Source organism: Cololabis saira, chromosome 3 (genome assembly GCF_033807715.1).
Source record: "Cololabis saira isolate AMF1-May2022 chromosome 3, fColSai1.1, whole genome shotgun sequence".
Classification (NCBI taxonomy): Eukaryota; Metazoa; Chordata; class Actinopteri; order Beloniformes; family Belonidae; genus Cololabis; species Cololabis saira.
In genome coordinates this window covers 17,392,823-17,420,206 of record NC_084589.1, presented here as the reverse complement: position 1 = coordinate 17,420,206, position 27,384 = coordinate 17,392,823, and the positions used below count along the sequence as shown (strand labels likewise).

At 39.8% G+C, this 27,384-nt stretch overlaps 1 protein-coding gene across 1 annotated transcript in view; it reads right to left on the bottom strand.

The window, feature by feature from the left end:
- LOC133426445 (CUB and sushi domain-containing protein 3-like) overlaps positions 1-27,384 on the bottom strand; it is a 289,442-nt gene that overhangs the window by 33,679 nt on the left and 228,379 nt on the right. The window contains exons 53-58 of the mRNA XM_061716381.1: positions 26,676-26,849; positions 25,726-25,899; positions 22,878-23,063; positions 19,530-19,703; positions 12,119-12,301; positions 9,549-9,725 (exon numbers count right to left, since the gene is read on the bottom strand). Coding sequence (XP_061572365.1) covers positions 9,549-9,725; positions 12,119-12,301; positions 19,530-19,703; positions 22,878-23,063; positions 25,726-25,899; positions 26,676-26,849 — 1,068 coding nt within the window. The remainder of the gene's footprint in view (positions 1-9,548; positions 9,726-12,118; positions 12,302-19,529; positions 19,704-22,877; positions 23,064-25,725; positions 25,900-26,675; positions 26,850-27,384) is intronic.

Below are 27,384 nucleotides of genomic sequence, written 5' to 3'. Positions count from 1 at the left end.
GATGTATTTTGAGTTACTTTTGTATTCCTGTAAGTGCAGCATTTGTTTTCAATAAAGGACATTTGAAACTCTTGCTGCCTTACTTTCCTGCATTCGGGTCCTGCTGAACAACACCCAGTTGTAACAACCAAGAGTAACAGGTGAAGGTTTCATCAGTGGAACTGATACATATCTTTGTTCATAAGTCTAGCATGGGTAAGTCGAGGAACAGCCAGAGTGACCATGGCAGTAAACTGATGGAAAAACGTCCACTCTCAAAAATTAGGGAGAAAAAAAGGGAAGATTTGGGCTTACTTCACTGCATTACTGCAGCAACCACTGAAAGGAAACTACAGGATACTGTCAGGGTAGGTGTTCAGCAGCCAATTCCACTCATCAAAGTAAACCCCCCACAGAATGACTTCAGAAAAAGAAATGCCACCTTTTATTTTGTTTATTGTAATCCAAGTCTTTATATCCATAGACGTACAGTAAAATAACCTCATGAGAGCTGTTCTTGCTGGACATCCTACAAAGGTGTCTCTTCTATAAAAGAGGAATCATCAAAAAATCCTCATTAGCATTCTGCAGATCTGTTTCAGAGATACTGATTCACTCAATTTTTTCCTTCAGGATTTTGAATGTTTAATCAGCATGCTCAATAAAGACTCAAGAACCTATAATTGTGTATTTTCAACTCGAGCACATAGTATTTGCTTATAAATGGTACTGAAGATCAGATCGTTTCTTTTAAAAATCCAATTTCATTTATTTATTAAGGACTATGTACAATTTCAAACATACATTTTTCATTTGATGCGTTGTACCAGTGTTAGCCTTAGGGCTAATTTACATCTGCAAGCAGGGCACACTAACACCCATACAAATACTGTATATGGTTACAGCCCCCAACTCACCCAGACACAAGCACATATTTAGTCAGCACCATGAGAACATACAAAAGGTTAAAATTTAGAGTCGCATAAGTCAGTGTTACAGATTTGGGTGACTTTTAAAAACAGTTTCGGATGGGATTTAAAACTGTAGAGCTACTACTGCTACTACTACTGTCATTTAGCAGACGCTTTTATCCAAAGCGACTTACATCGGAGAGAACAACACAAGCACAAAATCCCATAGTATTTGCAGCTCTTAATATAGTCTCTTAGTGCTCCACTGTGGAGAGGCTTCAAAAGAAAAGGCAGACTGCCCGAAAGTTTTGCGGCAGAAAGGTACATTAGAGTTAAAGATGGAAGCTACTCTGGTGCAACTCACAGAACAAGCAGGGTGATAGCAGACAAAATCGAGTAAACATGCAGGGGCCAGGATAGTGATTCAGTGATTATTTCAATAGATTCAAACTTAATGAAAATGTCTGCAGTTGAAATCTGGCCCCTAGTTTTACAAAATAACATATCTTTTGTCTAACTGATATACAAAGTAAAACAAGATTGATCAAACCACTCGACTACACCTTGTATGGCATGAGTTAATTTCTGAGTGGTATTTGCATGCATATACAAAACAGTGTTGTCAGCATATAGCTGTATGTTTATTCCATGAAAAAGTTGTGGAAGATCTAGTTGTTAGTTAATTTTAATGCAGAAAAACCAGCTAACTTTTAACAAGTTAAAGTATTTTCTTTGCTACCGTATTCAGGATTATAAAGTGCATTAGAAATAAAGTAATAATCTCTCTCCAATATTTTTCTAATGCAAAATTTAAGGGGGAGTAGCACAGTCTCTTATAATTGTGCTGGTAGCACAGTTGAGTTCTTAATTAAGCATTTACTCCCTTGTGAGACTGAAAACTTGCTATTTTAGTTTGTGATGATTGATAATCATCCATTCAGGTTTGACAATTACCCTGTTAGCCACATACGGTATCTGTTTCAAATGAGGTAAACAGCTGTGTCATTTAGCGGATAATAAAGAAAATTGAATCAAGATCAACATTTAATATTCAAAAGAAGCAACTGGAGCTACTTTAACACTCCACCAGCATTTTATATTGGTGACGAACAGCAAAAAAGAAACTTTGTACAAGAATGCCAACACTAAAAGTTTGCCAATGAAAAGGTGTTAATTATGTGGTAACGATGAGTAAATGCTAATAGGTCACCTACTGTCTGACACTTCAATGATTTATCATCATTCTCAGCTGCAAATGGCTTTTGCCTTTTATGTGTTTTTGATAGGTGGTCATTTAACAGTTGGACAGCAGAATGAGGCGTTTCCTTGACCTATGGAGTATTACAGTAGAACCTGTTTTGTCATATTTTTCACAATGACAACTTAAAAAAAAAGATCAAGTATTACTTAATACTTTCTCTATTCTGTGTTTATTTCAGGAAGAGATATACAAAAGGGCTTTTGTAACAGGGATTTTCTTTGATGCTATGGTATTCGAGTCTCTTCAATTCCAGAGTTACAAACTACTACTAAATCAACAACCAAATAATACCATAATAATGCTGAAACAAGAGTAAACATATACAAAAAAACTGGTGTGGAGGTTCACTTAAGCCACCAGGTCAGATATATATCACTGAGCCGGCAGATCCTCTTATGGGTTGTTAATATTTTTTGTTGACTGCGTTGTTTACTTGGTCACCATGTGAGATGTTTTTTGCCACATGGATCAAGGTTCGAGTGGTTGTAAAACTGCCTGGGGAGGTGAGTCAAGGCTGCATAGAAACTGGAAACTTGAAACTGCCTCATCTATCTGCAGTTTTTTTTTTTTCCCGCATGGCTTCTTTCACTCCTCTCAAACCATCAATTATCTTCTCCTGAATGTGAACATTACTGTCGTCAAAAGAGTGACCACTACCCTTGAGATTTGGGTTGATCAATATGTCCTGACCTGAGGAACTGGCTCTCCTATGTTGTGTCATGTTTGCAGAGTTGATGTGCTGCACAGGACAGCTTTTTATATAAAAGCACTTAGTTTCTGTTTGGATGTTTTGTTCAGGGGGTGAGCAGTGTTTGTACACTACGATGCAATGTTTGGAGAAGATGCTTTCTCAGACATTCCAGCCACACGTTGGTATTGAATGCATGTTTGGCCCTGTTTTCTTTTCGTTTCAACTCATTGTGTAAAAGGAAGTCCATAATAACCTACATGAGGGATCAGTGTATCAGAGACTTCAATGTCTCACAAGATTTTATTGCTCAACAGCAGATCAGACACAGATCAGACACTTTTCTCAGTCACTGTTTCTCTGCCGGCCCCCAGGCCACAGCCCAGGACTCGGCCCAGGACTCGGCCCAGGACTCGGCCCAGGACTCGGCCTAGGCCACAGCCTCCTCATCTCCTGAATCTGGGTCCTACTGAGCCACACCATGACAAAAATAATGTGTTGATCCATGGTGTTATTTGCAATTCTGTAGTCGTTTTGGTTGTTTTAAAAGTAATTCTTGTATTTTTCTGTGTTATTTCATTGCACATAGGCCATCCCTGCCCTGTTGTGATTTGTTTGGGTTTGGTAAGTTCTATACTGGTGAAAATGTCTGTTAATGTTAGAGGTGCCCGACCCTTTTCACAGGAGAGACATTTTCTGGAAGGGAGAGGGGAGGGCTGGCCTGGCTATTGTTATTCTGCAACATGGAGTAAAGGGACCCTTGGAACTAAAATAGATCATTCTGAGGCTGCACAAACAGAATAATCCATTGACGAGGCAGTAGGAACATACAAACCTGTCAAGTCAACAAATAGATACATTAAGGGAAAGGAAAAAAAAATCATGCAGTGGGTCTCAGTTCCCTCTGAATAGATGGACAGCCTCCCCAAAAAAGATTACAGAGTTTTTGAAGGTAAATAACTGGAACATTCTGCAGGTGTTGGGTCAATCGCCTTATCTCTGAAGACAAAAGGAAGTGCTGTAAGACAGCTGAAGAAAGCTGCAGTAGAGGCGTGGCAGAGCTTCACAAAGGGGGATATCTCTTCATTGATTACACTCATTACTTCCTGACTTTAAGCATTGAAGTTGGGAATCAATGGAGCAGTAAAGCAATAAGTCATTGCCTGCAAAGGATTCTCAACAAAGTATTTCCCTTTAACATTAAAATCAATTTTATCTTCCAAGTGTGTTAATTTCTGCAATTAAACATCAGCTCCTGCAAGACACGGTTGTACATATTAAAGAGCTTTAATTCTTTTATCACTTCCTCTTATTGGGATTTGAATACCTTAAAATAAATTAAATAAGGATTTTAACCCCTTTCATTTTCTATAACTTCTTCATGCTGATCTGAGTTGCAGGGGTGGGATGAAGACATTCCAAGATGTCTTGACAATATAGATAAAAACTACTTTAATGAAGTCTAGCATCCATCCTTGCTATTCATGCTGAGTCTTTGACCGATGAATGAGGGACAAATGTGTTGGTGTTGTAGCACTATTCAAAATGCAGTTAACTTTTTAGAATTTAGGCTTGTTGTAATTTATCTAATTAAAGTGGAGTAGCTGGTTGACATGTTGGTGATATCTTTCCACATGCCCACTCTTGGCTTCTTGTCACAGTCGAATTTCTCCAAAGTAAACAGATGGCTGACTGCTGGCCCACTATGCCGCCAGGTCCTAACCCAGTCCCATCTCTGATGAAATTATAGTTGCTGGTCTTGATTGCTTTTTCATGGCCCTCGTTTCATCTCACAGGTCCTAATTTGTGTATACTTGTTAGAAAATCCTTCTCGACATGTTCAGCTTAATGTAAGACGCCAGTATTATGCACATGACTGTCCACGTTAACGCCTCTTCCTTAAATCAGTTTCCACTTGTTTATCTTCAGTTGCTGCCAAGGACTTTGATTCTTGTATTTGTTGATGATTGCTGGGTTAGACTAACTTTGCCTCCAGAGAGGATTCATTTTGTGAAGATGAATTCTTTCTGAGCACAGACAAAAAGGACCCCTAAATGCAGTTCTAGTTGGATGGTAATGAGTCCTTGCTTGCTCCATTAGTGAATCATATCCTTCATGTACACATTTTTCAAATTAACACAAAGCTGCTACACCAAAAACTATGAGTCTACTTGTCATTTAAGTGCACAAAATCAGCAGCCTGCACGTTTGTCTGACATGTTGTGAAGCTCTTTGCAGTGTCTTTTTTGATTTTTTGGGTGGATTCCATATTGTATCTTCATGCAGGGATCCCGTGTCCATCATTGTATAAAGTGTCAGAAAAATAAAAATTATTTTGAAAATAAATAAATAATGAAATTATTTTATGCTTGATGTGCAGTCGTTCCAAATACACCTGAGGTTCACACGGAACTAACATAATCAATTTTTCTTTCAAGTGCATTTTGGGGAGTAACACTACTTTTTTGGGGTCATCACCTCACAAAAGTTGCACACAAGAAAGCTTTTTAGACCAACACAAAGTTATCCATGCAGATACGACGAGTCACTGTTTTAGACACAAGATGTGACATCATTTCTGTTTTCAGTCTAAGAGGGGAGCATATGAAATATAACATGAATTTCTGTTTTACTAATGAATACAAATGTTGGATGAATTAAGCTGCAGTGTAAACAAATGACAAATTATATGTCTCTTTTGAGAAATTCTAATCATTGTTATTTATAAGAAGGGAAGTTATTATTTAGCTGCACGTTGAATGCCCCTCTGCTCACCCAGCCTTCAGTTATGAAAATGTTTCTTAACATTACAACTTTTTCAACATGATTTGAATCTATTAAGGCTTTGTTTTAAAAACAGTAACATTTTAAGTATAGCATTTGTGAATGTACATAATTTAGTGCTTGGCAACTGTTTCCCAAAGTCATCCCTTGTCCATGTGGTCAAGTATTGATTATTGATGGTTCTTTGTGCAGGGTCATCTATGGAAGTGGAGGTTGATAGTGTCTAGTTTAGAAATGTTGCCCCCCCCCCAACCGAAAAAAAAAGCACATATCTATATATATATATATATATATATATATATATATATATATATATATATATATATATATATATATTTAGAGTTTATGTTAATAAGCTAAAAGATTGCATGGAAACCATCCAAAGAGCTGACAGTGCCCATCTGTTTTGTTTTAGCCAGGAGATCACAAGTCTTTTTACCTCATTGTCAAAAAATACTTAGTCTGCTCTGCAGCAGCCTGGTTTATGAACACAAACAGTACACATACTTGTAAACCAGTATCAGTAACACCTCTTTGTGTGTGCATCATTTCAGATCTGTAGTTTGCTTCCATTCTGCGCCACTACAATTACACATTATCTTGAATTAAGCATCATGTCTCTCTGAGTACAAGTGAAAAGCAGCTGCCATGAATAAAAAAAAAAACAACTCATAAAAAATTCAATAGATATCAAATACAGCCATGTTGTAAGGAGGTGGAAAAGTGGAGTTAGTGAAGGAGAGCATGAGGGAGACAAAAGGAAAAGAGTTTGTGTAAAATGGAAACGTTTACATGTGTCTGTCCACCTGTGAGAGAAGAAAAAGTATCTCTGCACCACGCAGAAAAGCTACAAGCAATTAACTTTAACAACTTAACTAAATTACAGTTTTCGCTGGAAGTTTTTGCTGAACTCTCCAACCTGTGTTCAAGAAAACAGGAGTTTTAGTTGAGTTTGTCTTTTTTGTGGTTGTGGCGGTAAGTTTCACAGTAAGACAGGTCTCTGTGTCTATGTGGAGTTTGCAGGTTCTCCCTGTGCCTGTGGGGATTTTCTTCGACCTCCTCTCAGAATCCAACACCATGAATGTTTGGTTGATTGATAAGTCTACATTGACCACAGGTATGAATGTGAGCTTTTTGTCTCTTTGTGTCTGTGTGATGGACTAGGACAGAACCCAGATCCCCCGTGACCCTGAACACGGTGAGGCAGTATTAAAAAATTGATGGATGGCTGTTTATGGCCAGCAGGTTGTTTACAGCCCAAAATCACAGACGTCTAGGGTGGTATGGAAGATGCCCAGAGAAAATAGTAATTCATCATTATTTTGACCACTTAATTTAATTGCAAAAAATGAGAACCTTAAACGTTTCTTTAAAAAAAAAATAATAATTCAGATTTTACGTATATCCTTCTATTTTAGGTCAGTAGAAAATAAAAACAAAAACAAAGTTGGGTCACGGGGAACTCAGGACCTTTTTAATGAGGGAAGAAAAAGAAATTGGGGCCACTTTCAAAACCTTGTACCACATTCGGAGTACGTACCTGGATGGTACACATTTGTTTTAAAATGTCCAGTATACAACTGACCAGTTTACCTTACAAACTGTATCCCATAATGCATTTGGCCACTACAGCACAAGCTGGTCATATAGGTTCTATTGATGTCGCAGCAGGATCCCTTATACTGGTATACTGGTATGTACTAACAATGACGTACAGTACAGTATAGAGTACATACTGTATACTGAGCTGTATGGGCAGCTACAGTGTGCAGATTTGCTGAGTGATACCAACAAGTGAATGCAATCATTATTATTTAAAAGCAGTATCCATCAAAGGCCAAGTCTCCTGGGAACAAAGATGAGCACAGGGTTGTCACTTTGTAAAAAAAATAAATAAATAAAATTTAAAAAAAAATCAATCATTGAGAAAATAATTGAAAGGTTTTCAAAGAAGCATGGGGAGGAATGTGGCAATTTCTTTTTAGTAAACAATGAAAAAGAGATGAGGGCCATCCAGAATGTTACCAGGAAAAAGTCTAAAAGCTAGAGTGCAAGGTTGTCTCAGCAGGTCATTTGCACTTCTGTCATAGTAACAATAAAACACGGGTAACAGAGCATGTTGAGATTTCAGAGCAACAAATTCCGCCTAGAAGATAACATCTTTTCCCAAGATATTCATGCATATTTTACTACAACAATGCAAAACGACAGTCTTGCAAAGGCATAGTTGGGAGGGAGGGTGCAGGTACTGGACACCAACCTGTCACCAACAGAGAGTGTGTGTAGAGGTTTGAAAAGAACAAAAAATTTGTCCAAGCTTGTCTCATTGCACATCTTAATATGTATTTGCAGATAGATCGGGACATTATACCACCTGAAACACTCCAACGTTTGATAACTTGAATGTCATGTTTTGAATGTTACCATCTAAACTTTTTTGCAATATGTTCCACAAAGTCTTTCTGCTTTGTGACTATAATTTTCTAAAGCCTTATACGATCTGTAAATATTCTTTTGCAAAGAGCAAAGGGTTGCAAGATGAAAAATTGTTGTTTCTCCTTGAACATCCTGTATGACTTTGATCTGCTGCCCTACGTGATCAATTTCCCATGAACCGTAAAAATGTATACCTTCTGAATGAAAGCAGACCTGGCAACTCAGCTGTTGATGTCTCTGGACTAAGCACTAAACATCAATGTGAGGCAATAGTATAAAGCCATAAGTCTGGTGTTGAGCAGACTTGAAAAGGAAAGGAAACGCCTAGAAGGCTCCGGAGTATTTCTGCACGTCTGGTCATTATTATTCACTTCCATTTTCTCTCCGCTCCCTGCTTCCCTGCGTGTATCTCTCCAGAGACCCATTTTACTCCAAAATTGAAAATTAGGCCTATACCATTTATCTTTTCTTGTGTTTCGATAATAGGCAAAAAAGGAGCAAGGAAAAGAGAATAAGTTGATTTTCAGAGAGAACAATGGGTAATTTTCTTTGAAAGTCATCCCTGGTGCAAATTGAATATAGATTGGTGTTGTTTTTAATTACTGAAAGGCTCATTTGTTGAGATTCAGACAATGAAATGTGCAGTTTTCATTCTTTGAGGAGGAGAAGTAGCTAAAATAGGTGTATTGACTTTTTATTTTTATTTTTACTCTGCAGTTGATCAATTTGAATGCCTTTTTTTGGGAGAAATTAGAAGTTACACCATCAAGTTTGTCTGTGAACATCCAATTTGAAAGTAAAAAAAAAACACGGTTTGGTCAGTTCCTGTTTTATTTTGAAACCTGTGTCTGTGTTTCAGTTCTGTTTTGTCTTCCCATCTGCCCTGATTGTCTGCAACTGTGTCTCGTCAACCCTTCTGTGTATATCTGTTCTTGTCTTATCTTGCTCCCTGCTGGTCCGTACTGTTTGCACTCTCCGTGTGTCCTGTCAGGTTTTTGGATTTTGGCTCCTGTGTTTTTTTGTCAACCCTGCTCTGCAGCGCTTTTGATATGTTTTCGGCATAAATAAATCACCTTTTTGGAACTCTTGCTCCCTGCGTCTCTCCTTTGCTTGGATCCTCATCTACCCATTTGTGACAGGATTGATTCAATCCAAACACTTACTGTGAATTATTTCTTGGTTAGCAACCTTATTATAATTTTTAAGACTCTCTTTTTCGGCTCCATTTTATAAAAGAACAAAGATCGTTACTGCCCCTGTGTTTGACTGGAGTAAATGTTGCTCTCCTGAGCACTTGGATAACTGGAACTGTGCCTGACAACATCTTATTGGCCAAACACCAGTCATTCAACGTTCTTTTGGCGGTGATTACACAAAGAACTGTAAGTCTTTTCATTTCACAATGTGAACACTGTGTCAAGAATAGCCTCTTAAGTGCCTTCAAAAGGAGCAAGAGACATAATTCCACCGCTGTACACACAAAACTCACTTGTGCAGTTTGGAGCTGTACCAGACCACGTGCCATTTGCCAGACACTGCCGCGTAGGTGATCCAGTGAGGAAATATCCTTCCATGCAAGAGTACACAATGGAGTGGGAGAAAGTTGTGCCTTCCACGCGGGAAACATGGCCATGGGCAGGCGTCCCTGGGTTCCCACACTGTATCGCTGCAACACAAAGAAGGAATAAGACGTGAAGGTCAAATGTATCTAACAGAAGTGTAATTTCCATATCAGTAATTCATAATCGGCTGGTTGCAAGTCCCTCCCGAGGTGCTGCAAAACCGCTTCCGAGGAGGTAAATTGCTACAAACAATATATTTCCATGAATGTTACCAGTCATATGCTGTAATAAATGCTGTTTTGCTTTTGACCTAATGAATATTTGTGTTTTTCTTGATTCAGTCTGATTGCATCTTAGGCTGAAGAGTCTTCAAACGACAAGCAGGAATTACAGGCTTGTACAGGAGTTCATCATTATGTGTGTGCCTCAGATCTGGAGATGTGACGAGGCATCGACTTCCTTTTAAAGAAGCTGTAGAAAAAGCCACTAATCTGTATAGAGACACTGCTTTATCAAGAGACACTCATTAGAAGAGGTGGTGGTGACAAAATCCTGTTGCAGTATTGAGTCATTCTTATGTAAAGTTTAACTTTAGTATTGTTAACTCCTATAGTTCCCAGGTGGTAATTAGATTCAGAGCTCTCTAAAAACTGCGGGACTTATGTAACTTTGCAGCTATGATGTGAAGAATCGGGGATCAGTTTAATGATGATTCAGCTTATGACTTATGTGAGCTATCGTTTGGGAGGAAAAAGAGAAGTGATGATGGGCTTTTGTCTTTCTAAGTCATTTCATTTCAGTTTTTTCTAAACATGCCCGCTAAAATGTTTCCCTGAAGAGTGGAGAGGTTTGTTTCATGAATCTTTCCAGTGCTCCAAATCACGCCTAATTACTAAACTGATCCAGTCTCTCAATCAACTAATTGCCTGGAAAATCTGAAATAGAGATTCTTGTTCGGAGAGAGATGTGCTGTTAGTGAAGTGATGATTTCTCAATTAGCACAAATGCATCCACAGAAAGTCACCAGGCTGCGACACTATTACTCAATCACATAACACACTTCCCCACAGGCCCTACCAGGTGCTCATGTACTGGATTGTAGGTGCACTCATATTTGCATATGCATGCACATACGAACATGCTCCTGTGTGAATTTAGCAATATGGATGTTTGTTTTTTTCTGAAATACTAAATGGTGGCGCTGCAGCCTCATGTACCTGTCTACTTGTGTCTTATGTTGTTTGTTTTTTTTGTTCTCTTTGGACGGGCTGTATTGGAATGAAATTTTGTTGTGTGGGGACGCTGGCTGAATGGCTAATAAAGGAATCTCTTCCTCTTTAAGATGGACATGATGACACAAACCAGACCTTGATGGCAAGGTGAGATGGTTATTAAGCTGAATGTTCACAGTAACTGTTTTCCATGAGCTGTGAAAGGTTGTGGATAATGGATGAACGGGTTTTAACACTAGACAGGGCTTTAGATCACAGACAGGCAGCAGTGAAACTCATTCGGGCTCTGCTGAATTGCTGCCCCCTCCCTCATGAGATGGAAATATGGTTAAAACAATTTTCATATCAGAGTTTAGCTGGGAGATGGAGGAATAAAAATCCAGTGGCAGAGAAATGTGGGGGGAAGAAAACAAGAGGGTAGAAAAAGGCTGAGCAGAGAAATCAGAGAAGAAAAAAAAAAGAAAGTAGAAAGAGAGATAATAATGGAGATGGAATGAGATGCAGATACACAGTAGAGCAGTTCAGAAGGGCCCTGCCTTGGCCTATCATCACAAAATGACAATGGCTCTGTTCCAAGCTGGCGGACAGTGAGTAGAGCAGAGCAGAAGCAGTCAAACATTTGCCTCAATATCAGGTTGACCCTTGGGGGTAATTTATGCAAGCTGTGGAGCTGGCGTTCCGTGAGCTAATATCATCAAAATCCACAATGAGTCGTTTATCACGATCCTAAAAAGAACTTGGCTTCATGTGTCTTGATTTAATGAATTTTTCGGTTGCATTCTGGAAGATAGACTGCGTCCCATATGCTGGCAGAAAATACAACACTGCAGCAGAGAGATATTTATCCATCTGGTGCAGTTTTGCGTTTTGTGAGCTTTTGCAATCATGTGTTAGAATGCAGTCAATATGTCTCATGCAATGTTTGTGTATTTATGCTAGATCTGGGTGCTTTTGTAATTTTTTTGGGACCCACAGCTGATGCAAGCTTTGGTGCGAAACCAAAACAGTGCTCAGTATTTGGTATTTCATATTTTATTTAAGAATATGGCCAATCTTTTTGATACTATAGAGCACTGGGAGCATTGTTTCAATCAATATGAAGTATTGATATTCAGAGCCCAGCCTTCAATGTCAACATGTACTGTATCCCTGTTTGGATGAGTTTAAATGTGTGCTTGTCTTTGAAGAAATGTGTTACTTTTCTGCACAACTCCAACACTGTTTCATCCAAAACATCCCAAAGAAATGCAGAAGATTCGCCTTACGCTTGCAGAACGGCTGCTTGCCCGACCAGGTCCCGTTGGGGAAGCAGATCCTCTCTGCTGAGCCATACAATGTATGTCCCACTGCGCAGGTGAAGCGCACTTTGCTGCGCACTTTAAAGTTCCCCACCTCCCTGCTGGCATGGGCAGGCGTGCCAGGATCCCCACAGGTGCCTGCAGAGTCGCCTGCAAGAGGAGATAACCAGACATGGAGCAATGAAAACAAGACACCGAAGATGCCACCCACTTAAACCGTCTATCTGTGTGTGTTCACAGGTGGATCATCTTGAACTGGTACGGCAGCAGTTTACAACACAGTGTTCCTTTCTGTCAAGCGGACAGAAAATACAGAGAGTTTAGAGTCAAAGTAGGAAACTTTTAAATCCTCCAGGAAGCAGAAATATAACATAGAATTGAGCATGTGTAGAGCTTTTTTTTTCTTTCCTGTCTCTCGTTCTCTTTTTTGTTTTTTGAACTGCTAAGGTTAAAAGCAGCTATATATGTGCAGAAAATCTACCATTTGTCACCATGCCAACACTTCTCAGGGCTTTGACAGGAGCAGCTTTCTGTCCATAAAAACAAGGAGCCAGCATTAAAAGGTAGCCATCTGTGGTTATAAGACATTATGAATACAGTTTGACCTCTATGGCTATGGGTAAATGCATTTGCATTATTCTGAATTATTCCTTCTGTCTTTTATTCTGTGGAGGAACTTTCAGTTCACCACCTCACGTGACCTTTCATGCTTGCCTATGAATTTGATCAGATGAAACAATGCTGAGCCTCTCACAAATTCTATTCCTGCTATCATTTGGCCTTTCTCCTAGAACACAAATAGGACACATTGCCTTGCTAAGCCACATGACATGAGGAAAAGAGATGACAGGTATGGAATCAAGGCAGTGGCACCATTCCTGAAGATTTTATGAGGTAATGAACATCATGCTAAGCTGAGTGGTTGGTTATTTTGTCTGCAGCTTAGAGTTTGTATTCATTAGAGACCCCCTCTGTGCAAAGAGAAAAAAAAACAGATAAGGTAGCACATATCACCATCACCCATCCATTAAGTTCTGCTTATCCAAGAACAGCTTTTTGGGGCAGCAACATAAACAGAGAGGTTCAGACATTCCTCTCCCCATCTCTTACGGGAGAACACAAATGCGTTCACTGGCCATTGAGAGACATAATCTCTCCATCATTTCCTGGGTTTGCGTCAGGACCTCTACCTAGTTGGACCTGCCCGAAACACCTCACGAGGTAGGAGAATATCCCCACCAGATACCCAAACCTCAGCTGCCTCGTCTTGATGTGGAGGAGCAGCGAATCTACTCCGAGTCTCTTCCGGATGACTGAACTTCTCACCTTATCTCTAAGGGAGAGCTGAGCCATCCTCTGCAGGAAACTCATTTTGAGTAACTTGTGTCGGGAATCTTATTTTTTCAGTCACTTCCCGCAGTTCATGACCATTGGTGGGGGAAGGAGCATATATCATCCGGTAAACAGATTCTTGCTTTTTTAGGCCCGAGCACTGACAGTGCGAAGGCCCTATTGTATCTGTATTTTCCTCGTTTTTATTTTTGTTTTTCTTCTTCAACGAAATAGGGCCTTTTTGCCCCCCTAAACGTGCCCCAAAAGTCACCAAATTTTGCATGCAAGCCAGGCCTGGTGAAAAATGTGATATTTCATGGTTTGCATTAATGGCCGTGGCCTAAAGACTCAACAGCGCCCCCTTGAAAACTTTGTGCCTCAAGCCCCACAATACGTACACGGTTTGACGTACACGCACGGAAATCGGTACACACCTGTATCATGTCGCAACTTAAAGAAAAGTCTCTTGGTGCCATGGCCGAAACTGAACAGGAAGTCGGCCATTTTGAATTAATCGTGTAATTTTGACGCAATTTATGCCATTCCTTCGGCCGTTAATGTGGTCCGAACCGTAACGTGCACCCAGGTGTGTTATACATCAAAATGTGCGTCTCGATCCTGTGACGATGTGCATTACATTTCTCAGTCAAAAGCGTTACCGTGGCGATGATAGATGCCAAAAAGCGCACCCCTCTTCATCTGATTGGTCCATATTTGATAGTTCCTATTTTCAGCCATAACTTTTGAATGGTTTGACATAGAGAGTCGTGGGTGGTGTCATCTGACTCGGTATTTAGTACTTGACCTTCATTGGCATGAATTAGCCCTGCCCCTTCTTTTGATTGGTCGATATCTGATAGTTCCTATTAACCAGATTCGGTTGAAGTTGGGAAATTGTGTAAAATGTAAATAAAAACAAAATACAATGATTTGACAATCCTCTTAAGACATATTCAATTGAATACACTACAGAGACAACATATTTAATGCTCAAACTCATAAACTTTATTTTATTTTTCAAATAATAATTAACTTAGAATTTCATGGCGGCAACACGTGCATTGCACCCAACCATCATTACTAATCACATCCCTATTTCACCATTTTGCTTTTGTTCTCTGAAAAAAACAAGTACATTCTTACCAACAGGTATACAGATATTCACAAATACAAATATTCAAATTGATATTAACATTGAGTCTTTGTTAGGGATTTCATCATTATTGGCTTTCAGCTCCTCCTCTTTTGGCTGTGCACTAACCCTGTTTATGGCTCCCTGTGTGTCTGCTTTAGCTCTCTTTGTTCACAACAGCATACAGCTGCTGTAATATTGGACTTGTTTACAAAGAACTACAGCACAAGCACAAAAGCTCATATCTCCTACACACGTCCCACTGCTCAAATGTGCCCAACTGCAATTGCCAGGTCAAAGGCTTACATCTGAAGAGGATAAGTTTGTGTGTGTATGGCTGTGGGTGGCATTGCACATGCGTGAATGACTACAGATGCATTTGAACGCCACATACTTAGATGTCGTTGGGGTGCATGCAGCTCTTTGAATAATGTGTGTATTTCTCACAGCAGCTATTGCAACATCACTATCTTCCTTCGGTTAGGTAAGGCAGCCTGATTTGACATGCACTGTAACAGCTGTAATCTTACTAATTGGGATGTTTGTTTGGTTTGAGTCCGAGTTGATGTCTGTTCACCAGGACCCCTTTGTGGGGAAATAATAAGGCCTTAAATTCAACCAAGCAACAGAGCAGGACAAAAGGGGAAACGACTTGGCAAGCAGCCTTCTGCCATCTTATTAATTAAAAACGGAGGACAGATGAGGGAAGGAACAGCTGCATGGATGAGAAGTGCTGCTGATGCTGGCCCTTGACTTTCAAGAAATTCATAGTTCAAGTGATTTTGTTGCTATGAGTGATGGATACTGAGAGTTATGATATGCCTTTTTCTAGTCCTTTTAGATATAGCTGTTAATAAATATCAAGAAAAAGAGCTCAGATCATAACACTACTATTATATTATAATATTTTGCTTGATCAAACTGCCAACATGGCAGCACTAATTGAAACACTTCAAGTGGATGCTTGGTGTTGGGATGTACACGTTCGCTGATTTCGCTCTCCACGTGTTTACAGCAGCCTAATTTTTGCTTCTGGTGCGCAACAGATGAGTTTCAGCTGTGTCCCGGTTCCGCTTTCTGCCACAACTGTAACAGATGCTAACTGCCGAGTGTGAATCCATTAGCTCTTTCACAGAGGAGCGAGTGATTTACAACGCTTTCTTCTTTCTATTACGGGCTACTAATTTCATAGTAAATCACAAGCATCCATGCAATTTAATCCTTTGCCACACATGTGCAAAGGATGATGTATTTAGATTCAACATCATATTTTAGTAAGGAAATAATACACATCTGCAAATTAAATGGTTGAAATAAATTAAAAAAAGTTTATCAAAGCATCTGTTATAGATGTGATGTATCTGGTACAAACGCATAACTTTGTTGTTCAAATGTATGCATTTTTTCATATATACATACACACACACATATATATATGTGTATATATGTATATATACATATATATATATATATATATATATATATATATATATATATATATATATATATATATATATATATATATATATATATATATATATGTATGTGTGTGTGTATATATATATGTATATATGGTATTGTTATTATTATCTCACATGCACCATCTGAGGTATGATACAGTATGTGTGCTTCAGCTCAATATGGTTAAGCTCTTTGGGGCTGAACAGCTGTGTAGCCTTAAGAAATATATTAATCATTGAGGCTAATGGAAATAAAGGCTCTAATTTGCCAGAAATCATAAAGATTAGACTTGAGAAACATAAAAAGGTCATGGAGTCTGATGACCCTGTTCCAGAGGAAAAGCAGAGGACAAAGTGATGCAGCTTGGTGCCGACTGTGAAAGCCTGTGGGATACTGTTAATTGGGGTTGCCCAGGTTGTAGCTTAGAAATAATATGTGGCCAAGAAAAAAAAATAGGCCAGCCGACTAGTTGAATGTAGTGAATAATTTTTACTCCCCTAACGATACAGGGATATTCCAAGATAACTATGGCAGGATTTATCTGGCTGAAATTGTGAAAGAGGGATCCAACAAACGAGAGACATAATTTTCACACATGAACTATCCACTACAGAAGCCCCTTAATTGGGCTGAGGATATTTAACATATGCTGGACAAGACTTAACACGATAAAAGCTTCAGTAAAAGCTTTGGAGCAAAAAATGCATATTTGGATAGAAAGAAAATGCAAAGCTCACTGACCTTATGGCACTACAAAAGCATGTGGTAATTAATGCTAAAGGTGTTCCAAAACATTAGTGTGTTAGGCATTAAATTAGGCCCCACTAAGTTCATTAACTTTCTCCAGATTACTAAGTGACATAGTTATTTATTCTGATTAAATGCTACTGTCTGCTGAATAAATGCAGAGATTCAGTCAGGACAGAAAAAAAACACTCTCTGCCATTTTAAATACTTTAGAAAAAAATTATTCTCGTCTTCGAATGATGCTGATTACTTTATGGCCAAGATACATTTAACATTTAACCATTTAACAAGACAACATTTAACACAGGCAGTTAAGCAATGTGAATGATAGAATGAGATACACAGCACAACTACTCATCATCTCTTTAAGAGAGGCTCATTTGTCAAAACAGCTGGGTGCTGATCCAATTGTTGCAATAATACATGCTCCGTTGTTTAAAACACATAAGTGATGGGTGATACAGAAAAAGCAAATACATTGCAACAGTGCTGCTTTTGCCCCAAACAACAATATTAGATTTCTTATTTATATCACAATATGAAATTAAAAGCCCAAGCCTGACGAAGTGATAGCAGTAAAGCAGCCCTTGCATGATGAAAAAATGGCCTTCTAACACCACTGCATTATAATAAAGGACTACAGGTTCCTGAAAGTTACCAGGTACGTCTTCAGTCAGAGTTAGATCTGAGAGATTTAAACTATCAACCATCTGCTTTCCAGTTATATATACACAAGAACATATTTGTTGGTACCCTTCCAATATAGACAGGAAAATCCCAATGGTCACTGAAATAACTTAAAGCAGCACAATGTAACTTTCAGCTTTTGTTGAGTTTGGTGGCTCCTTTGGACAAAAGCGATAGTGCTTTACCAGTAGTGTGGCAGGGTTCCTACCATCCACCTCAAAGTTACATAGTGCCAGTGAAGGCGATACAGACCCCTCAGACCATGACAGAGGTGTCATTAAACCTGTTGGAAGTTGATGTACCATCACAATGACTCTGGAAATATGATATTAAGGTGGAAAAGTTACATTGTGCTGCTTTAACTGGCCAAAGTTAGTATGCACAAACAATTTTCCTGATGCAAAACATTATCATGTGATTATATGGAAACGGAATATTGAAACAACTTTGCAGCCAAAAAAAGTTTAGTAATTTCACAAATTTTATCCATGTGAAACCCATACTGAGATCATCGTGAACCAACTTAAAGAAGAGTCTTTCTTGACATCGGGCTGACTCAGCAGAGTGGGGAACCATGTTGCACTGGTGGTTTGCATTCATGTGGACTTTATAGGTGTTTTCTGCAGCACCTCCGTGGGGTTGGCCCTCATGAGCTGGCTTTTACTTGCCCCTCACATCTTTCCCTTTGTGGCTTCCCACGTTTCACGTTTTATAAAACAAGAAGTAAAACATGGACTGATAACTCTGACCGGGAGATAGATATGAACCCCTTCGATGGTGTGCATTTCATTGATATCTTAAGAATCTTAACTAAGAGGGCGCACCACATACGGAGGCTAACGCCCTCGTGCAGGCAGCGCAGGTTTGAATCCTGGCCTGTCGCTCTTTACTGCATGTCTTCCCTCTTCTCTCTATCCAGGTTTCCTGTCTATCCACTTTCAAAATAAAGGCCACTAGAGCCACAAGAAAAAGAACATAATATAAATAATCTAACTTCTCCACAGCCTCACTACTTTCCTACTGCCTGACTACAGTATATGCAAAATATTGAAGTTTGAACTGCCGTTGAAGAAGCAGTGGTAACCATTACACAAGTCTGCTTACAAGCGTTAATTCTGCATCAGTGAGTTTAAGAAACTAGGTGAACATTCAGAAAAGAATACAGTTAAATGGTCAGGACTACTTAAGTGTGATGGGAGGGAAGAGGCATAGAAGAGATTCAGGGAGAAAGACCCTGAAGAAAAACCTCTTTCATGCTTTCAGAAAATATAAAAAAAACTGAATTCAATGTACTGAACCAAAGTCACTGAGAGTTCAGTACAAGCTTTTATTTGAAATAGGCCACAAGTTCAATATTGCTCATTTAACGATTTCAGCAGGGAAAAAAATCTTTCAAACATTTTCTAGCTGAAGTGTTAAACCTAGTTAAAGTTAAACCTATCCAGCCATCAGTCATTTTCAGACAATGATCTGTTAAGAGCAGATACATTAGATAGACTACACAAGTGCCTGCTTTAAAATGTTGAAATAGTTTTGAGTAAAGGGGAATTTGTAGATTATTAAGATCACATATTTTTGGACTGTAGTGCCATGAGCAAGGGCTCTACTACTAGACCATGCCATCGTCCAGTAGTGCGTCTTGAATATTCTGCTCACTTAACTTCTGTTATGTGCACCCATGCAGAGGGAGGGGGGTTATCTTGCTTGATCATCGAAATCATTAAATTCATTGCAACCTAGACATGATTGGATTTCTAACTTTTGATTAACTGAGACAAACTTGGCTCCGTAAACCAACTATCCTATTTTTTTCTATAAAAATAATAATGGTCCAAGTTCTTACTTTGAGTTTTAATTTCTTTTTTTCCCCCATTTTCTTTTCATCAATAATATATGTTACAACAATCTGTTTTTCCTTTGGGATTAAAACAATATTTTCAGTTGTACTTCAAATGTCTGAGATCTGATGTCTGATATGAGGACTGCGTGAGTGTGCTGTAGGCGCCTGTGAGTCGGTACCTGAGCAGTGGGGCAGCGGAGCGCTCCAGTGTCCATTTAGCTGACAGGTGAGTGACGAGTCCCCGATGAGCTGATGGTCTCCGGCGCAGGAGTAGCGCACCGTGGAACCGACGGTAAACTTCTCTCCACTCATCACAGCTTGGGGGGGAGAACCAGGGTGGCCACAGTCCAGTTCTACATGACACACCGAGGACAGGAAAGGTTAGTGTGGATGGATGGATGGATGGATGGATGGATGGATGGATGGATGGATGGATGGATGGATGGATGGATGGATGGATGGATGGATGGATGGATGGATGGATGGATGGATGGATGGATGGATGGATGGATGGATGGATGGATGGATGGATAGTCAAGTACATTAATACATCAATATTCAGTTATTAAAAACCAATATTCACTTATGATCTGGACAAGACATGAGAGAATGAAATGAATGAATACATGAATGACTAAAAAAATTAACTGGAGAAATGATTTAAAGAAAAGTGGTCCAAAATTCTTCCACCACAACAAGAGAGACAGAAAACAATAACTACAAAATACTAAAGGTGGTACTAAAAGCTGTTAAATCATGGGGTACACTTAGTTTCCACATGCTGCTTTACATTAATTTAATCTTTGTTCAATAAATAATGACACATGTAAAATGTAGCATGCTGTAAACCATTGGAACGTGTAATCGACTCATTTCAAGACATAGTAAGGATGTCCTGGTCTCTGTGCTGTTTCATTCTCCCCAGGCTTTTGTCCCCTGAAGTTGTTTTCACAAATACTTTACTTTGTAAAAACGTAGTCAAAACATAACAGCGACTAATAAACAAGTGTCCACTCGCTTTTGGAATCCATTTGAATGCTGCAGAAGGTGTTTAAGTAGCAATGTCAGTTCTTTTAGTGCTGAAGCACTGACATTAATGCTGAGACTTGTCTAATACACTGAAGCTCCAGGGTGGAGAGCAAAAAATATTGACTGTCGGAAGTGCGGTTTGACATATAGAGTGTGCTTAATAAATGTGAGCAGGAAGGATTATCACAAAAATGTCTTTGAATCAGTTACATTCGTAAAAGTTAAGACTATATAATATGTTGTTTTACCAACAAAAAACATGCAAACAATTTTATTATCTAGTTAATACAGTATTGATGTGGGGGGAAAAAATCAAGAGAAGTGCATACTGAAATAATATTTGTTTAGCAGAAATCTGATATCAGCAAAAATGTGAAAAGTCCAAATGATTCCCCTGCTGGCCTGAACTCGCATGACTCCATCCTCAGTCGTGCTGCTCCTACATAGGTCATCACATTGTAACACCACAAACCAGTGTGAGCCTGGTGCCCTTTAGTCTACGCAGGTCAAATCTCACGCCGTGTCAAAGAATAAGCAGAATGGAAAACAGCTGAGAAACTATGGCTGCAACTCTGCTGACTTTGTGGCTTATTTTGAGTTTTTCTGGTCGGATACAGATTTCTTGTGAGAGATGACAACTTTCTATTCAACGAGTGGCATGTATACATCATGCTCGTCACACAGCTTCTTCCGTATAAAGGTGGAACTGCACACACCTCTAGTAGGACTTGTGTTGGAGCCAAATGAAACCAGCGTTTAGGGGTCAATAGTACTCAGGCACAGTATGGACCGGCTGGTGTAAACGCACCTTTACACTGAAAATGACAGTAATTATTCTGACTGCTCCCTAAATGACAGTTTTCAGTCCAAAATGAGTATGAACATTTTGGAGATATATTTTCTCAGAGTAGAGCCACTGCTCCTTCTCTTAGAGAGGATCCAGATGAGGTGGCTCGGGGATCTGGTGAGGATGCCTCTTTGACGCCTCCCTGGTGAGGTTTTCTGGGTATTCCCCAGCAGGAGGAGACCCCTGGGAAGACCCAGGACACGCTAGAGGGACTATTTCTCTTGGCTGGCCTGAGTCCCCCCAGATGAGACGGATAAAGTGGCCAGGGAGAGGAAAGTCTGGGCTACCCTGCTTAAGCTGCTGCCCATGCGACCCAACCTCAGGAAACCAGAGGAAAATGGATGGATTTTCTTTTCCCTTGTGTAAAGCGTAAAGTCTGCTTTTGCAGTCTAATTGTCACTATTTACAAACAAGGTAGGTTGGTGCCCAAAAGGCATGTACACATTTTTTCCACTCAGCCCTGATTTACATGTATTTATGAGAGTTTCCCTTTCAGACTTGAAAATTTGGCAGGGGGATTATTTAAATGAATCACAGCAGACTGATTTACAAAGCTTTCCCTGCCACTTGCATCATTATTTACAGCCTAAAAAAAAGCAAAAAAAAAGCATGTGTTAAATCTTGCGCTTGACGAGGCTTTGACAGTTGCTGCACGGAGGACGACAGCTGTTGTTCAACACTGGCAGGGAGGAAAGTGTGTGAAGTTTGTTTTTTTCATGTAAATTCATGTGAAATGCCAGAAGTGAATGAATGACTTCCAAGCCAAGTTATTGTTGACAGACAAGAGTTTGTACAAAATGGCAATGCTAAAAAAAACAAAAAGAAATACCAGGTGTAAATAAATGGGACAAAAGGGCCAAAAAATCTGGAAACATATTCATTTAATTGTGTATTTAAAAAGACATACTTAGTTTATTTAAATCCAAATTCCATTAACTGATTCAATCCTTTTTTTCTTAACGATGCCAACTCCCCAACAAAACTTGCACTTCTGCTTCCCTAATGAAGCAGAAGTGGTTACAGAAATGTAAAACGGTTCCACAAAAATCTTAAATGAATAGAAGGAAATTAATACATTTGGGGAAAATAAATAAGTAAGGAATATTTCATTTGATAAATATACTCGAGTTATTTTTCTGCCATAAAATTAAGTGCTTTTGAGTCTGTGTAGAGAATGTAAAGGCTTACTTTAGAGAATCTGACAAGAAACAGGTCATTATGGTTGGCAGACTCATATACTGTGCACAATAAACTGACTGTTTGGGCAAGACATCCCAACCTCAGATGACCCCTGGAGTCTACACATGGCTTTCGCTATGATCTAAATGATTTAGCTTTAAAGGGATATTTGTAGAGCTTGACTGGTTGGCTGGTCTTATGGCAGCTCATGTAGCCACGATGAACCGCAAGCCGCTGAAGCAGTCCATATTGCACAGATGCGACCAGACACAGGATTTAACAACTTTTATTAATTATTAACACTCTGCAAGGATAAGGGGACATGCAAAGGACAGACGAGCCAAGACTGACTCCATGCACATGCATAGACTCCATGCGCACAGAGAAGCGAAACCTCTCCATGATAAATATGATCAAGTTCAGGGTTCACTAATGTGATGGAAATGAGTAAATGTCGGAGCTGCCACTGTACCGATGCATTCTGGAAGAGGTTTGTCCCAGTGTCCCTCTGGCTGGCAGGTGAGCACCGATGAGCCGAACAGGTTGAATCCGGGGTTGCAGTCATAGAAGACGACGCTGCCGAACGTGAAGTTCCCGTGCTCGATTTTACTCTCCCGGATAGAGTTGGCCGGGATACCTGGATCCGTGCAGTTAACCACTGTGTTGAAAACAGGAAGGATAAACACAGCAAGGCCACCAAGAATCAGACAAGTCATTTGATCATAATAAAAGTACAGACTGCACAGAACTGATAGAAGTGCAATAGATTTTCATTGCTGGAAGAATATATCAGCCAAGATCGGTTCAGGCCAATTACTGTTAGAGCCCTGTGTGATGGCTTATTGGACTAAATGATGTAAAAAGGCCCCTTCCCCTCTTCTAATACTCCTGTTGCCTTCAGTGAGCCTATTTATGGATTCAATTTCTCATCAATCCCTTTATCATAAGAGTACTGTGATATTTTATTAATGTTGAGCACAACTATTCCTGGCAGCTTTTCATAAACATCAATTTATTGTGAGTTTTCAAAGATAATGTAAATGAATTATTGATGTACAGTGCAGGAAAGCAGTGTTAGCCAAAGTGAATATTCAAGCCTTGGCAGCCGTTTCAAACCTATCTTGTAAAAATGTATGATGTCCATCCATGCGGTTGCCATGGCATTTAGATGTGTGTAGAGCACATTATGCTTAACGCACTGCAGTAAATTAGATAGAGCATACAACAACTCTTAATTAGATTCAACTGTCACATATGGATTTTTTTGTTACCTTTTCTTACATTAAATCTATTGTGGCTGCGTAATATGATGCATGTATCAAGTTAACTGACGTGTATCAATAATCTGCAGTGAATTATTTTAATTTATGAGTGAAAAAAACAAAGTCAACATGCATGGAGCAATCCTGCACAGCCGCATCACTGGGGATATGTTTATTTTAGGAAACTGTTGCTTGGGGCTTCATTTGCTTAAATGTTATCCGTCAGCATGTTCGCTTGTGAGTTAATAATAGAATTGTTGACATGATCTGAGCTGCCTTTTTTTTTTTTTTAAGTCTACAAACATGAAAAAGAGTGAGCACGAGCTATATTAAGCAGCGTCAGTAATAATAGCAGCCGCTGCTTCTACCTGAAAAGCAAAGGCACCTGAACTGTCTGTTGTCACAAAGCCGTCATTTTAAAAAGCAGCCTCCAAAACTGCACCAGTGACAAGGTGGTTCAGTCGGCTGAGCACAGAGGAGGGTGAAATTACCTTCAAAGACGCATCAAATTAGAGCAGTCCCACAAATGGATGACAAAGATCGACTTAATGTGAGAAAATGTTTGTGGGAATAGACATATTTTGACAAAGAGAGTCCTGACACTTTCATACATCTAACTACTTTGTTCTTTCCAGGTATATCTCTGTGCTGCTACTCACCAAAATAAAAAAAAAAACATCTCTTTATATATAACTGCCAACAGAACTCATACCAAGAGGCGAGACAAACTGGGAAATCCAGCTCTGGTTTACTGACTCCTGAGGAAACAGCTCAATTACAGCGAAGTCACGCTGGATACACAAAATACCTGCATTACTGTGGGCCGTGAGCATGCCGCTAATGAGCATAACCTGTGCGAAATACATCCGGCCACAGTTGAAAAAAAGAAAGCAAAACAAAACAGTAAATATAGCTATTACCTTGCAAGGATCACTGAGATTTCTACCCCTGAATGGATGCGGAGCTTCCTTTCCTTCAAAGAAACCCATTTTCAGGCTGCAAAGATTGTAGCTGAATTGAAGTAACATTTTCCCATTTAAGACTCTCCTCCTATACATTCAGCCGTAAGCTCATTATTGCTCTTCCTCCCCTTGAAAGTTGTGGCTTTACTCGCCATTGCCTGATGCTGTATCGAGAGGGGACTTTGCTCATTCAAATCAATACTTGTGTGACCAGCACTTCTTGTCTTTTACTCTATTTTTGTCCTTCATTTAGACAAAATAAGAAAAAAAAATCCATTCTGCTTGTTTGCTTATGCCTCAGCGAGCCAGCAGTTGCTGTCCAGAGTGACAGTTGCTCAGGAGCTGGAGCGGTCGCCTGACATTCAGAAGGTCAGTACTTCGATCCCTGGCTTTATGATGATGTTGACGTGTCCTTGGACACTTCGACGTCACCACATTGCACCTTCCAGGTTCAGAGTTTGCATATGACAGAAAAAAAGCACTGCATACGATAAGATTGTGTGTGTAAGTGGGTGAATATGACTGGTAGTGCTTTTAGGGGTAATAAAAATACATTCATTCAATCAGTTTACTGTTTGCTTCCTCCTGGATTATCATGACATGTGCTGGATTGCTGGAAGCCTCCCCGCTCGGGTTCAGATAACCGAATAATCCCACCCCACCGGAAGCGTTCTGATTCTGCCCCAGCACTTTGGCTGGATCCTAATTTCTGCTTGCTGGCAGCTACCTGCTACACTTCTGGCAAGCTTTATTCACAGGATGCAGCACGTCAGCCAAAACAAAGTAGCCTCTTTCAACAAGTGAACTCCTTAACATATTGTGATATTATCTCTTTAGAAATGGGCACTTTCGCATGGTTGATGAGATGCAGATAATGCAAACTTGATACAAAATATGCCTCCAAGTTTTTTTGTGTGGTTTTTTAGTCCTGATTGGTTTGACCTCACAGACAAAGTGTGATCTCAACTTTTGCAACAGAAGATATTATAATGAAATGAAACGACGTCATCTGGAAGGTGCACATGTGTCCTTCTGACACTGAAACTTTGTCAGTCACTCACTTATGCATTCTGCAGGCGCTGTGACGGGACCTTACCTCTGCATGTCGGAGGCTGCTGGCTCCACTGCCGGCTGGCCTGGCACTGGGCAGTGGACGGGCCCTCGAGGGTGTAGCCTTTGTTGCAGGAGAAGCGCACAACATCATTGTAGTTGAAGCCATCGCCTGTGGTGCGGCCGTAGATAGGGCTGCCAGGGTGGCCGCATGTGACAGCTGGGCTCACACAAATCATGCAGAAACATGATGGAAGTGACACACAGCGAGGAAGGAGATGGATGACGGCAAAGAGGAGAGACACGGCAAAAGAGAACATTTAAAAAGAGAGCGGACTACAGTTAAAACTCGATAACACCGATCGAGGTCACACACAGTGAAACCCTCATGGTCATTAACATACAATTAACCTCCGAGGATAATAGGGGAATAAAAACTGAAGACATGATCATGACTGTTAAACAGCTCATTTCAGGTCACTGGTAGTGAATAAGAGATTAAGACTCACATTATGAGTTTGTGTCAGCCATCAGCCTTGGGATATTTTTGAAAAATTAAAAATTTCAATGTTTTGATTTGTGCTTAGGCATTCAAATTATGTTGCTGTTTTAAATGAACACGTCTTTCATGCTAAAATAAACGATTATCTGAGACTTCCTCATAGGAAATTAACAAAATACCTTCTTATTTACAAATATGCCAAAGTCTTGCACATGTCAAATCCATCCTAAGTATGTACATAATAACCTCAAATTAAAAAAAAACCTTACACACACACACGCACACGCACACACACACGCACACACACACACACACACACACACACACACACACACACACACACACACACACACACACACAGTCACTCTTACTCCATCCCCCATAATTACCTCTCTCAGTGAAACACAAGAATGGACATGGACAACACATGGACACTTTCTCTCTGACCCTATTTGCAGTTAATCAGTGAGTGACAGGCAGAATGGGATGCTTACGGATGCAAACTGGGAGGTGTCCAGACCAGTTGTGGTCCTGTTGACAGATGCGTACAGAGGAGCCAATGAGCCTGAACCCGGGGTTGCACTGATAGACCACTGTGTCTCTGTAACCAAAGTTTTCCCCGATCACCTGCCCGTTCACGATCTGCTCAGGGATGCCGCAGTGGCCCGCTGCAGAGTGGTGGAGAAGAAAAATAAAGTTCCTTCTAAATATCTTCTTTCTTGACATGACCTTTTATTTCACATGCTTTATTTAAAAAAAGAAGAAAAAAGACACTGCATTCTGTAACAGTGTGGGAAATATAACATATAACAAAAAATATAATCCAAGAAGATCTGTCAGTTTTGACAAGAAATGCAGACACTTGACGATACAAATCTCAGTCATCAGTCATACAGCCCAATGCTTTACTTCCTCTTTCTGGCGCATAAATAATTGAGGTAGTAGCTCCAATGCAAACAATCTCATGGGTGAAAGTTGAGCGGTAGAAACACTATCTTGACTGTGTAATCACATTTAAATATTGAAAAAGACATATTTTAAACAATCTAAGGGTGCATTCAAACTTGTAGTTCGGTACATTTGGGACAACACAGTGGCTTCGTGGTAAGAACTGCTGCCCGACAGCTAGAGGGGTCCTGGCTCGAATCCTGATTGGGATGTATTTTTCTCTGGAGAAAAAATAATTCTCCAGCTACTGCAGTT